Here is a 15,156-nt window from a genome sequence, read left to right on the forward strand (position 1 = left end):
CCTAATGTCTGCTACTTTGGCAAGGTCCACCCTAATCCCTTCACCAGAGAAGATGTATCCACAGAACTACATGTTGGCAATCCTTTGGAGCCTGTTGTTTAGTCTTTATTTGGGGTCTGAGATGGTAGGGGCATACATTAAGATATTATCACTAACACATGATGTCATCAAGTGTCAATAGGACTTCTCAAATTGCATTCTGGAAAACTTCCACCACCAATGAGATGCTGAAGTTGAGGTGGCGATAACTCCTAAGGTTAGTGTTGGAAATTATGCTTTTTACAGGGTAATCCCCAAGCGTTTTGCCGCCTTCCTCCTATTTTTTCTGACCTATTTTTGTTGGCCTTAGGACTCTGAGCACTTTACCACCGCTGACCAGGGCTATAGTGCAAGTGCTATCTATCTAAATGGTATTGGTTTATCCATGATTGGCATATTTGATTTGCTGGTAAGTCCCTAGTATAGTGTACCATGTGTGCCCAGGCCACAACGGTAGCCCTGTAAACATATCTCGGACCTGCCACTGCAGTGTCTGTGTGCAGTTTTAAACTGTCAGTTCGACCTGGCAAGTGCACCCACTTACCAGGCCCAAACCTTTTACTACATGTAAGTCACCCCTAAGGTAGACCCAAGGCAGCCCCGTGGACAGGGTGCAGTGTGTTTAAAAGATAGGACATGTACTGGTGTGTTTTACATGTCCGGATATTGAAATATTGCTAAATTTGGGTTTCACTATTGCAAAGCATATCTATCCCATAGGTTAATATGGGGATTCCCTAGAAATGTCTTTCAAGTGTAATTGCCGATTGAGAGCAGATAGAGATATGGAGGTTGGGGAGTCTCTGAACTCGCAATTTAAAAAAGCATCTTTTGGTGAAGTTGTTTTTTAAATTGTAAGTTTGAAAATTACACTTTTAGAAAATGGGCATTTTCTTGCTTAACAATTCTGTGCCTGTGCCTGGCTGTGGAATAAATGTTTGGGTCAGGGTCACAGTTGGGCTGTTTGTGAGTTCACTGTAGACAGTCACACAAAGAGAGCTAAGGTATATCCTGATGGGTCTTCCTGGGTAAGAATGGAGGGAGGAGCTGACACTTGCACCTGAATAGGGCTGTGTCTGTTGTTACACAAAGCAGTCTCCAACCCCCTAGAGTGTGTATGGGGCCAGGATAGGGAGAGGCAGGGTCTTGTGCACTACAGAGACTTTCCTTTGAAGTTTGCCTACTTCAAGGGCAGAAATGAATATAAGAATTGGACCTCTGAGACCACAACTTAAGAACACTTCTGGGCTGAGGACATTCTGCCAGGAAGAAGAGCTAGATGCCGTAGGCGGGACTGCCACTCTGCCTGTTGCTTTGTTGTGCTGGCGATTGCTGCTTCTATCCTGGGAATGAAAAGACTGGACTTTACTTTCTACATCCTGCTTCGCAAGGTTCTCTAAAGGCTTGGACTGAGCTTGTCTATTGTTAGAAGTCTCAGGGACAACAAAGACTTCATTTGCCAGCACCTGGGCTCTCTTGCTGAGAGTCCTGACATGCCAGGTGGTGCCAAATCCACTTCCGGGGCAATTATGGTGTAACCAAGAAGAAAGCAGGTACATGGACTTCAGAACAACTTCAAAACTGGTATTGCTGTCTGACTCCGCACCGCTGCCTTCACCACAGCTATGGTCCCCGCTGAGTGAAATGACTAAGATTGGCACTGCAGCGCATCTGAAGTCCCACCACAGCATGAGTCCTGAGTGTTGTGTTCCCGATGTCCGTGACACCCGACTCTGCCACAGCACCTATAGCTCTGTGGTGTGACTGCGACACTACCAGGTCAATGCCTTGCGTCTTTACCTGCTGGATTCGTGAACCTCACCGGATCGTAAGGAACTGACACCTCACAACCGACTCCGCATCACCTCCCCTGCAACTAGATGTAACTGATGCATCACCTCCTCTGCCTGGCAGTAACAAACCGACACTTCACCTCCCTGATAGCTGTAAGGAACCAATGCTGCACCGCCTCCAGTGATGTCTCACCTCCCTGACTCTGTGCAATGTCTTTGCTTCCTCATTGTTCCGAAGGTACTGTGTCTGGGATCCGTGCGACACACTGACAACCCTCACTCCCTTGCGAGTGGCGGCGGACTGTTGTGAACGAGTCCGTCAATGACGTCATGATAGCCCCATTTGGAGCTATTGTGTTTCTGAGCGCTTTACTGAGATTTAATCTTTAAAAATTCTTAACTTTGCTTGTGTAGGTTGGATTTTTGTTGTTTTGCTCTCGTTTTAATCAAATAAATATTGGCTAATTCTTAAACTGGTGTGGAGTCCTTTAGTAGTGTTTTCAATGTGTTACTGTGTGTATGTACCAATACTTTACACATTGCCTCTGAGATAAGCCTGACTGCTTGTACCAAGCTACCAAAGGGGGTGAGTGGGGGTTATCATAGCTGTGAGGCTCCCTTACCCTGACTAAAGTGAGGGTCCCTACTTGGTCAGGGAGCAAACCAGTGCCAGCTACAGACCCCATTCCTAACAGTCAGCATGGGTAGAGAAGGTTGTTATGTAGTGACACTTCACTGAATTGTAGCTGGTGGTACACCAAGTTCAAATTAAGGGCCTGATTAGGAGTTTGGCGGACGGGTCAACCCGTCTGCGAAACTTCCAACAAGGAGGTTGCCACCATACTGGCTACCTCCCCGTCGGGCCCATTATGGCTTTCCCGCTGGGCTGACAGGCAGAACCAAGGTTTCAGCCCGTCGGCCTAGTGGTAAAGTGGTGGCAGCATTGTCACTGGCTCATAATCGAGCCGGTGGCAATGCTGCCGTCCACAGCGGGCACCAGAACCCTCACAATGCTGTCTTCACAGCAGACAGAGAGCACTGCTACGTAAATTTTGCGGACCAACGGATACATGTAGAACAGCTCCGCAGGACTTACCATGGTCCCATAACTTCTTTATCTTTCATGACTCTTTCTATTACACACGGATGATACATACCAAAGGTTACAATTGTTTTGAAATAGCCATACATCAAACATCCTCGCTCTCCAAACTTGGACACAGTTCTTTCACACCATATATCTAGTCGGACATCTGCTATCTGTGAAAAAGTCACTGTGTGACGAAACACGTGTTGGCTGTGTATGAATACATATATATTCCAAAGGCTATTACTATATGTTGCCTATGACTTAACCGACTATACAGAGCATTTGTTGATCCAAATAAATTACTGGAACACAAAGAAGATTACTGTAGTATTCACAAATGGACTCCTGGCATCAGAATTCGTTGTTGTGTTTGTAAATATCTGTGCTTTGAGTGCTGTGGTCTTAGCTGTTTTATGAGCATTGTGAGAGTGCTGGACAGGGGGGACACCTGCACTGCTCATGCCAACTGCATGGGCAGTGCAGGGGCTCCCCCGTGGCTCCCTGCACCTGTTTTCTGTCAGTCTTTTCATGGAGGTGAAACCGCCATGAATAGGATGGCGGAGAACCAGATTGTAATCAGCAGGGCGGGGCTGACTTCAGCGGTGCTCTTGCTGGTTCCAACCTCCTCAACTGTTAGCCCGTCAGGATGGAAGATCCCGGTGAAGACCTCGGTAGGTTAGCAAGGCTGCCTGCCAACCTCGTAATGTGGCAGTCAGACCGCAACTACTGCGATGGCCCGAGGACTGCCACACTTGTAATCAGTACATTCCAGTGCAAGTTCTTGTTCTGCCAGGCTGCTTGAGTTTACTACCAACTACAGTGGGAGAGACCACCCAGGTGGTTGTTAATCCACATCATTTGGACTATTTCAACGTATGAGTTTTAGTCAGAACACAATCGTCCCACATTGTAAAATCGTACACTGAGGTGTGCTGGTTGGTTCAGAGTTAAAACTTCGTACACAGAGATCAAACTGGTATAACTCTGTACTCTCCTCTTCCACCTTATGCTTAGATGGAGGATGTATAATGGGTGTTCTCTACAAAGTCAACTTTAAGCTATGCAGTGGCATACATGATCAGCAATTTACTAACAAACCTATCTTCAATCAATTCCAGTGCAATTTTGTCTGCCAAAACGTATGGCAGGGGCTGCCCGTTATCTATTGCCATTTCAGCCACACCTAGAACCATTCCCCTTTCTTCTCATGTACCTTCCTTTTTATTCCAGTGCTGGGCTATACTGTATTTTTTTCCATTTTGCCTTCTTGAGCAGCTGTCTGTTCTGGGAACTCAGGGGCTCTTCATTACTTCCCCCTTGCAAGAAATGTTGATTGTGGCGCTGATGTCTTCACAAGGCAAATATGTTTTAAGTAAAATGTTGTCACCCAAAGGCCATTTCTAGACTGCATTGCCTCGGGTTGCCAGCTGAGACAATTTAATTCCCCCTCTCCCCTCACTCACTTTCCACATACACCTCCACGTTGGGTGTATTGGTTACTTGCATGTGGAGGCATGGCTTGACAAGATCTAGCAATGGCTCCTGATCCTTGGCTACATGTCTGCCCCTTTGGAGGATGGATAAATGTTTCCAGAAGTATACTGTCTTCCTTAAAACCTCTTCCCAAACCATAGCGAGGCATTGTTTTGTTCACATCTGTTTGCTACAACCGCAGTAAAGAGTACATGCTTGAATGCTTGTTAAGAAATTAGTATGTGGCGTTGCAGCCAGAGCTGGCAATTCTCGAACTTGGGACCGAGATTCGAGCCTTGGGGTGAGCTTAATATGTTGTGATCCTGGGCAAATTACTTAGACACTTTGGGTTAAAGTAAAGAAAATCATAGCGTCATAATGCTTTTATTTTCTTTACTTTCAGCCATGTTAAACAGCAGTGCAATTGCTGCTGTGCAACATATCTAAAAACATTGACAAAGAATTTGCATAGGCAAAACCTATTGGCTTTGCCAATGCTTTTTTTTTTTTTTAGGTGTGCTAGAAAAGAACGAACATTTGTTTTCTCTTACATGGGTATTCAGCAGGATTGTCACATAAATTCTCTCACTTAAAAGCAAGGGGAAAAAACTAAACACCAAGCTCCCTGGAAGAAAGAGCCTGACTTTTGACCTTTGTCTTTCAATGTGTATATAGCAAGTGTGATAAGATGATAACAAGATTCAGAGACATGTTTCCTGATGAAAGCAAGTTTGGGAAACACTACAGTAACCGCAGTCTAGGCAAAGGGAGGGGGGATGAACTGAACTTGGAAAGCCTTAAGCAAATAAAGGCAGAAAATAGCCAAAAATTTGAATTACAAAGCCAATGGACTTTGACACTGGAGGCCACTTCTAGAAACTTGGCGCCTAGAATATTTCAAATGTACTCTGGTATTCTCGCCTTGCTGCGCACCCCGCAGTGCCCCAGGGGCACTCTGTAGGGAACACGCGGCACCAACACTGTGACGTCGGGCGCCGCCCACTGACGGGACAGGCTAACAGAGGAGGAAGAGGAGCCCGCGGGGAGGAAGAGCGGCAACAGTTGGCGCGCTCCTTCCGAGGCGTCCACCCTGCGCGTGACGTACGAGCTAGCGTCTTTTTGTTGCTTAATTGTGCGTAGATGGCAGTGACGTAGATGACAGCAGGCCAGCCCGGCGCCCTCCTCACACCTAGGCGTGTTCTGTGCGCTGCCTCGGTGAACCCTCGCCCGTTCAAGTACAAAGGCTTCGCAGGCCACGCGTTGGACTCCCCCTCTGTCCAAATAAATGGACCCGGAGGCGCATGCGCAGCGCAGCTGTCCGTACGGGTCGATGGCGGCGCCCGGCGCGTGTTTGCCGTACAGCCCAGCCACTCTGTGACGTAAGGCGGGCGCACGCACTTCCGCGCAGGCGCAGAGGGCACTTGGCCGTTTCTCCGCTCGCTGATGTCGTAGAAGAAGAGGCGACGGACGGGAGAAAGAGCGGGGACGGGTGAGAAGGCGGGGGGTGGGTGGGTGGATCTGGGGGGCGGTGCGGGGGCACGCGCGATGCCGCGCCGGGGCAGGGCCCGAGGGGCGCCCTAGAGCACGGGGTGGAAACGGAGGGTTTGGGAGGAAGAGGTCAGGGGGGAGAACCAGCCCTCGCCCCCAGCCACGGTCACCCAAGCCCCCTCCCGGGCATCGGGGCCGCGAGGCACACCAGCAGCACTGCCCCTGGATTTCCTCCGCCTTCAGAATGTCCACACCGCCTCCTCCGGCACAGACAAGTATCCCTCCCGAGGCCCCGCTGAGGACCGCAGCCCCCGCCCCCTGCAGACTTGAACAGTCACCTCTTCTGCACCCTAGAACTTCCTCCCCTGCACTGGGCGGCTCTATCACTCCCGCACCCCCCGCCGCCCGGCGACACCTCCAGCGACAGACAACTGCCCCATCTATAGACATAACCCCCTCCCTTTCTGTAGCCATTGATACTGCCCACCCTCCAGTGTCAACATATTAACACTCATCCACCCCAGATATAGATATTCATCCCCCCCAACTGCGGATGTTAAAGCTCCTTTCTGGAACTATAACCTCTCCTGGCTCCCCAAAGTGAACTCCCTCCCCAGACTTATGTAATGAAAGCTCCATCTGTAGCAATATGCCAGTTTCACCTCCCAGTCTAAGTGTGAAAAGTAACACCCGTTTCTGTTGGTATAAAGGCCTTCCAATCTCCATGCTGTGTATGTATGTGTATTTATAGAGCGCAATCCTGGCTAGGAAGCCACGGAGCTTGAGGGCGTGGAAAACTACAAGATTGTTTACATTAAATATCCATTACACATATGCATGTGGCGACAAGCGCCGAGGTTGGATTTGAACCTGGGTCCCAAGTCCCGAAGTCAACAGTTTTACCTGTTAGACCATATCTTCTGCCTAAACAAACAAAGCACAGTTCTTCAGCCTTAGATATCAGTACTCCGTATGGTGCATAATAACATCCTCATCAGTAGATACAAACACTGCTCTCTCCACCAACCGTACATGCTTGTACCACCCACAGTAACGTCCCTCTTCATGATTGTGCTGCACTCCAGAGTTATCAAATCTTACACCAATCATGGATACTAGCACATTTCATACCTAGCCATGATAGCCTAGAATGATGTGGCTTCTTAGCTTTCTGCAACGGCCTTTTCCATGTGTGAAATTTGGTTTACAGAGAGATCTGTACTTTCCTCTGCGTGAATTTAATTGGAACCAGGACCAGCTTAATGATCCTCTTGGTGGCCCCAGAGCAGTTCCATGTCACGCCCAACTGATCTACGTCCCTTGACTCATTGTTTCTGATCACTTTGGCTTTATTCAGGGCTTGGGGCAATGATGGCAACTGATGGTGGTGTTTGTATGGGCTGTTGTGGTAGAACTTCTGATAGATACCTAACGTCATGGTGGTCACTGGACTGATGCCGTTGTGTGACCTGTGGCAAAAATAGTGGTGATGATTTTTACTGGGCTATTGATGGGATCTCTGCCACAAATCATAGGCCTGCCACTCTTTCTCACATGAGGGGTTATTAGAGAGCTGTTATGCAAGCCAAGAGTTACTACTGTCCCACTCATATGAATACTTTAAAGCAAACAAGTGAATTAAATAAAGCTTTCAAAAAACGTTCTGACCCAGAGTGTGTAAAGTACACCCACTGCATCATATTAACACTGTACTAATTAATACTTGTATTTCAAATTGAAGTTCTTCATGATTCAACAGGCGACTATCTAGAACACACAAGCATTCCTTGTTTCCTCTTGACCTTACCCCTAACATTTCTTAGAATTTTGAGGTCAGTGAACATGTTGCTAGTGGTAGATGCAGCAAAATCTGCTTGGTGCGCCCGGGGTTTTACCACCAAATACATGATAAATCACTGCGGGGTCTGTACTTCTCTGTCTGATTACTCATGTGCATGTAATAAGGCCCTCCTTCAGTAACGAACATTGTCTAATCTACCATTTCCTATCAAAAATCGGTAGGAGGGAAGTTAAAAACAACCTTGGTTATACCTAAACAACAACAGAAGACTAGTCTTTATATTGCTGTAGATGTTTAGAGGTGCGGATTTTGTTAAACAAAGGTGAAGACCTTCTGACTGCCCTGAATGGAAGACCTGTTAGTGATTGTCTTTCTGACACCTCAGCCATCTAAGGCGAAATGAAATAAATCTAGATTTGTTTGGCTGGAAAAGATTGTCTTGTGAGATAACTTAGTTGCTCTTACCTCCTCCTTTTACATGTTTTATTGCTCCGTATTGACAGGCTATCAAACTGTACCACCTTTAATTCACATACATGTTGAAAACACACACACACACATCCAGGATAAGGCTCCGGGATCCAAAGAACCACTTACAAATATCTTGTGCATGAATTGACGTTGGGTTATGGAAATAGTTCGCTAGAATGGGGGAAAACAGAGGTCTGCATTGTAGGAGTGAGCCTCACATTTCTCTGCTTTTCCTAGCCACACCTGCTGGGTTAACTCACAATTCCTATAACACTGATGTAAAACACATGGGAGACCTTTTTGACAGGGTTTGTCAATTTTCCTGCGCACCAGTGCAGTGTTGTGGTCTAAAGTACAAACTTTAATTTTTCTTTGCTCTGGAGAGAGCACCCACTATCATGCACTAACCAGCTTCCCATGTCCCTTTGAGGTTGCATGGTGAGAGCCTCCTGTAGGTTGGACGTTATAGTGCACTGATCAAAACATTGCAGATAGTCTACAATTTGCAGTTAGAACTTATTTACATTTTCAAAATCATAAGCGTTACCTCCGCCTTGAAGTCACTCCGTGCCTGCCAGTGTACAAAAAAACTTGATCATTTTGAGACACACATTCTTCAAATTCAAGAGGAATCTCAGATTAGTGCCAGTCCACTGGAATAAAACGGTTAATGAGGTACCCCACTCAGTTTCCTGCATCTCCACCTTTAGAACAACATTGACTCAGCCTTAAAATTTCAGGACCACTCTCTTCAAGGATGCTTTTGGAGTATCAATGAACGTGACTAGTAGAGGACAACTGTTCTGTGTTTGACAGCATGCACTACTTCAAGAGCCTCTGCACCTGTGACAATTTTAGTATCTACAAGGTGTTGGCTTGACCCCATACTGTGTTCTCTTAGACATATATTTTAAGAGGTTAATGAACCATCTCTGAGACAATCAACCGCTGTCAGGATCGCTACATCAGTTTCAGCTCCCAGTGCTCTAAAGTGATCTCACTGGGGCTTGTCTTGCGATTTACAAAAGTGATTAAATTAGCAACTTGTTGTGTATTGGATTTTACTTTAATCTGTGCTTGAGATCATGATGGCATTGTTAGCCATTGGAGAACGACTAATGGGCCCTGTGCTCTCTTTCCACCGAAGGGAAGTTCGCCACTTGGTAATAGTCATAGGTAGTCCTTTGGTACTTCTTACTGGGACAACTGCCTTTTCATTGAAGAAGTTCCTGTTGTAAGTGACCATGTTTTCCATAGTTTTCCTCCCAGTTTTTTTTTTTTTTTTTTTTTGCTGGACCCGTTTTTATTGGCTTTCGACTGTCCCCTTTATTCCTAACCGTGGTAAGGTGCTAATGCTCTCCTTTCCAAGCATGGTAAAATTGTCCTACCTCTACGTGTTTCAAGACCTGTAAGTTACATGCTGATAGTGGGCCTGCAGCCCTCATTTTACCACATACTAAGAGTAGCCCTGTAAAATGTCTAAAGCCCTCCATTTCGACTTGGCAATATAAAGTTGTTCCCCAGGCCTAAACTTTTCCTTTTTGATACTTATATATCACCCCTTAGGTAGGCCTTAAAGGCTACTAGGGCAAAGTGCATTGTATTTGAAAAGTAGGACATGTGCACTTAAGATTTACATGTCCTGGCAGTGAAAAACTCCCATAATTATTTTAATTTTCACTTTTGCAAGGCTAGCCTCTCATAGACTAACAGGTTGCCGTATTATTATATTTAATGATTTAATAAGTGTTAACTTCATTTTAGGAACAGCTAGAGAAATACTTATTCCACTCATTTGAATTGTAATTTTAAAACCTTTTTAATGGCAAAGTCTGATTTTTAAATTACCATTTTGGAAAAAGAAACACTTTTAGTTAGAAAGGTGGCACTTTTTCCTTAAATCAATTTTGTCTTTCTGCTAATGTCCAGGGTCACATGACTGTTAATGGCTCTCCTGTGGTGTGATATGTACCCCCCCCCAAACAGTCCACAAAGGGCCTTGTGTGTTGGGGCGATTTTCTTTTCCTGAGCATGATGGCCTAGGGGTTGTTCTCACCCCTTTCCTAAACGCTGAGGGGTAACTTGAAGGCTGTAGACTTTAGAAAGTGCTTGCCCTTTCACTATTAAATGTAGCTCTCCCCTTGACCTGCCAGCTCTTTGTTTCACTAGCTATGCTGAAACCAGTCCAAGGGGAAAGGTAAAAACTGTCTGGAACCAGTTTGTTACAACAAAGGGGGTGATCCCCTTCTAAAGGCTGGCACTGGGTATAAAACTAGCACCCTCGGAACCTCTCATGGGACAATGCTTGACATGCAGAGGTTCAGAAGAGGGACTGTCCTGCTGCTCGAGGCCTGAAGAAAAACTGAAACTGCCTGGTTCCAACCAAGGAACTCAGAAGTGACTCCAAGAGTCAGTTGACTGAACTTCTGTTTAAGCTGGAGAGATACAAAAAGCTTCCAGAGGCCTTTCTCTGGAACTACCCAGCTGATGGGTACCTACTGGACCCTCCTGAGATGTGCTGCTGGCCTCTGCATGAGTGAGCCCTAAACCCCAAAAGGCATCCCTTCAGGTCCTGGACCCTGGGCTACAAATGGAGTATGCTCCTCCGACCTTAAACTGGACTCCAGGTGAAAATCCAGAGGCTCCGAGGTCTTTGCCTAGAAAAGAACAGTCCCTGGTCTCCCTACGAATGCTAGCAGACTTCATGGAGGCCAGTGTGGAAATCCTTACTGGGTACAAACCTAGGACTTCACATGCATGGAGCTCTTTGCATTGAGAACGACCGCCCCATGTTTCCCAGCAACTCAAAGCTCTAGTCATCGACTGACTCTTCATGTGGACAACAACCTTGTTGCGGTCCTACGTCAGTGCAGTGTTCTGTCTGAGGCATAGAATTTCAGCAACCTGCTGTCGACCAGCTCCTCTACGGTGCCAGCCTGGAGCACAACTGCTGACAATCTCATGAGACAGGCCTAAGTTAAAAGATAAACTTTACATAGGATGAGCCTGGTACCTATTTCTGACTTGTGCTCTATTGGAGTCTCCCTTAACTTTTGACTTTGTTCCGTTCACCTGTGAGCAGATAATGACGATTTTTTTTTTTTTTTTTTTTGCGTTATTCTACTAAAATCATTTAAAATTAATATAGCCGGTTCTACTTATTGGATTTTTGTCATTTTGGTTTATTGCTTACAATATTCTGTCTTCTAAATTAGTGTGGGAATTTTCTGGTGCTGTGTTTTTACTTTGAGTGCTACATAAATGCTTTACACATTTCCTTTAAGTTAAGCATGACTGCCTAGCACCAAGGTTTCAGAGGGCTAAGCACAGGTTTATTGGTGACTTTAGTGGTTCACCCGAGAAGGGTTGTGTTTATTACTTGATTGGAACTCCTACCCCTCTCAACTAATAACCTAGTTTTGTTACAGTTCCCTTTGCATATACACAGGTGTACCTTGTGCAGTGGTCCTAGAGGGTGGGGATGACACCAGTGAGACGTGTATGTGCATCTATCTATTTCCACCACTGACACATGGGTGCAAGTTTTGTTCTAAAGAGGTAACATACACTTCCCAAGACCTCTCACTCATCCTTCTTATAGCTTGTTCAGTACCAGGAGTATAAACATCTCTAGGTTCTTCTTGCGAGGCAAGTGAAGGGGCGCCAAATTCGCATGATGGAATAAAAGGCTAAACATTACTTGTTTGGATTTTCTGTTATTTTGTCTTGGGTTAGTTTATCTCTTCACAGTCTACTTCTTATCAGCACTACAGTGTCTTCCTGTCCCGAGCTAGCTTGTAAGAAAACAATCGCCTTGACAAATGGGATTTCTCATATTTAATGTGCAATTATTTGGGTTTTACTTATTGCTGTATGTGCAAAGCTCTTAATGTACGAGTTACAAGACCCCTTACATTGTGTGTTTAGGTGTTTACCTTAATTTTGTTCATATGATGATTAAGGTCCTTTGTTGAAAGTTGTAATCTCTTCTTTCTCTCCGCAGATGCCTCACTGATGCTTCTGTCTTCAGAGGACTGCTTTTTATTTGCAGTTTAACTGTTGCAACTTTGACCTTCCTGAGAGCCAGTAGCTACTCTTTACCATTTTGAAAAGGCAGAACCTGTTAGTGGGTGCTTGCAGACGGCTTCGTTTTAAGGTTTTGTACTGGATCGTAACTACCAATATGTTTACAAAGAGTGAAATGTCATAGAGGAAACGTGGCTGCATTGCATTAGCTCAGTCATACCAATCGCCGAAGCTTTGCTGCCGTGGCACCCACTGGCGGCAGCAGGGACACCTTCATGGCAAAGCAGGACGGGGGCATCATTGTCCTGGATGATGATGATGACGACGATGAGCTGAAGATTGGCTCTTCTTGGGTTGCTCGACCGTGGAAACTCCCTTCCCCTTTGAATGTTCAACGGCGGACGTTTACCACTGGTTCTTTGACTCAAACCCAGAGTCCTTCCTCTGCTTCCAACCTTCCGTTGAAAACCCACCCATCTACTTCAAAAGCTAATTTGCGGTCTGTTCCATGTACTCAGTCCCAGACCCCACCTTCCACCTCGAAGTCCCACCCCACAACGCATCTCTCAAGCAGCGAGAGTTTGCCAGCCCCTCAAACCAATGGGTCAGATGTGATGTCCGTGTCAGATAAAGAGTCAGCACAGATTTTACTCAAGGCCACAAATGAAAAACTGTTCAAAGAGGTGAGTTTTTCTTTTTTTTGGCCTAATTATTTATGTGATCTTTCTTCCATGATCTTTTCCATTTGACAAGTATGAGTTGCTAAATGAGCTTCACAACTGGAAAAAAGGCTTAATTTGGAAATTTAAAAGATGTAAATTGTAATGGTTAGGTCTGCATCGCCCAGGAAGTTGTGGTTATGTTGTCAGTACTGTATTTTGTTCTGTGGGCCGCCTTTTGTATTGTGTTGCTGTGAGTGCTTGATGGAGTTGTTTTGGTTTTTCTTTGGGTGCATTCTTGCACTGTCTTTTGTGTGTTAATTCTGATTAGGGGAGTACCCTTGCGTATCATGTGCGTGGTTGGTTGGCTGTATTGTTTAGCTGTGTGTAAGGTTGAAAGTGTGTTTGAATGTCATCTGGCTGGTCTGTTAGTTGTTTGACAGCAGTAAATTGGAGGCGTGTAAGCGTATGCGGTAGCACGCTTTGTGCTTAATCACCTGTGTTGTATTGGGTTTGGTGAGGTTGAATTGTTTAATGATTTCTTGATTGTGATGTGTGTGCTGAGGTTGGAAGCTCCTCTATTATGTTCCTGTGTAAACTCTTTTGCACTGTTGTATAGCTGTTAATGTTGGAGGTAAGTTAGTTTCCTTGGCAGTTTTCTCTGGTGACTTGGTTGTTGTGAGGTACATTTGGAGGTGATGTAGTATATGGCTTCTGAATAGCCCTGCATCGATTTAGGCAGGTGAGAGATTGGAGGTTCTGCAAATTGGTTGAGTGGCTGCTTTTTGGATATTTGAGGGTGTTATAAAATTGGCAGCGGATTGGTTTGTTCAGAAACTATCCTTGAAAAGACCCTTGTTGTTTTCTCTTTGTATTTAGTTCATGGACCTTTGTGGAAATGAGACTGTTGAACATCCCGAGGTCATGTCTTTCTTATTGGGACGTTATCAAAAAGCCAGTCCAGCCTTCCTGGCCTCAACTGAGTTCCGTAACGTGATTGGCCGTTGCCTTACTCGAGTCCAGAACAAGAAAAGTAAGGTATATGTTTACATCAATGAGCTCTGCACTGTTCTGAAGTCCAATTCTGAGAAAAAGAAGGTAGTGCTTAGCAGCGCTCCTGCCCCTGCATCAAAGCAAAAGCAGTCACAGCAGCTTCAAAGTCATCCCCCAGCTGATAACTCTGCCATAAAAACCACTGATGACTTTGAGCAAGACGAGAAGCAGGAGGATAATGAAGATACTGGTGCAGAAACTAAGGAAGATGTGGAGCATCGCAAAGCCTCCAAACGGCAGATTCGCTACCTGGAGAACCTTCTGTCAGTTTACACCACAGAGATTCGTAGGCTTCAGGAGAAGGAGCTGGATCTTACGCAGCTGGACGATGAGGACTCTATTTATATCCAGGAGAACCGTCTGAAGCGGAAAATGATCCGCATTTTTGAAAAGCTGTGTGAGTTAAAAAGTTGCTGCAGCCTCACTGGCCGGGTCATTGAGCAGCGCATACCATACCGTGGAACACGCTACCCTGAGGTCAACCGCCACATCCAGAAGTTCATCAACAAACCTGACAATTTCCCTGACTATGGTGATATCCTCAAGGTCATTGAAAAGGCAAACATTCGTCACAGCTTGGATTTGACCAAACGGCAGATGCAGAGCATGGCTGCAGATGCCTTCCGTGAAGTGGGCAACCGGCTGCAGGAACGGCGACACCTAGACATGGTGTACAACTTTGGAAGTCACCTAACAGACCAGTACAAGGCTGGTGAGTAGAATTTGCTCCATGGCAGGTTTATTCCTTTATAATTATATAACAGCTAGCATTGCTTCTCTGGCATATTGTTGTGTCAATCTTAGCATATGCTTTAGTCTGCCCATCCTGGTTGCTATAGTTCTCATCCAATATTTGGTTACTTTTGCTTTTTGTCTGTCTTTTGGTTTGCTTCCTCACTTCCTGTTTTTGCTTGTCAATTGGTTGTGTTTTGTTTGATCCACCCGTTTCACCACTTCCTTACCGTATAGGTGTCACGTTCTCTTCCTCCTTTCCGCTACTCCCTTTGGTGTTTCTCTAGCTTTCTCTCCCTGCTTACCTCCATTCCCACGTCACTCCTTTATGCCTGTGTTAATAGACCAGCGTCATCTGTTTTATGGTTCACGGAGTTAGATTAGCCCACATTCTCAGTGGTACTCTTCTGTGGCTTTTGCATGCATCACATTTGTTGTCTTCTGAGCACTGCCTGATTGTTGGAAGAAAGAGCATTTTAGTGAATGAGTTTTCTTTTCCTGTAACTCCATTTGTTTCAAGACATGATTTTT

General features: G+C 45.5%; 1 protein-coding gene across 2 annotated transcripts in view; it reads left to right on the forward strand.

Moving 5' to 3' along the window:
- Positions 1-5,404: 5,404 nt before the first annotated feature.
- The window catches only part of DAXX (death domain associated protein), a 166,933-nt gene continuing 157,181 nt past the window's right edge, over positions 5,405-15,156 (forward strand). Inside the window, exons 1-3 of one of the 2 annotated variants that reach the window (XM_069241866.1) lie at positions 5,405-5,496; positions 12,159-12,864; positions 13,720-14,605. In XM_069241866.1, coding sequence (XP_069097967.1) covers positions 12,457-12,864; positions 13,720-14,605 — 1,294 coding nt within the window. In that variant the 5' untranslated portion in view covers positions 5,405-5,496; positions 12,159-12,456. Of the gene's footprint in view, positions 5,497-5,752; positions 5,885-12,158; positions 12,865-13,719; positions 14,606-15,156 lie in introns of those variants that run through there. The other variant, XM_069241864.1, reaches the window with a different exon arrangement.

This window comes from Pleurodeles waltl, chromosome 6 (genome assembly GCF_031143425.1).
Source record: "Pleurodeles waltl isolate 20211129_DDA chromosome 6, aPleWal1.hap1.20221129, whole genome shotgun sequence".
Taxonomy (NCBI): Eukaryota; Metazoa; Chordata; class Amphibia; order Caudata; family Salamandridae; genus Pleurodeles; species Pleurodeles waltl.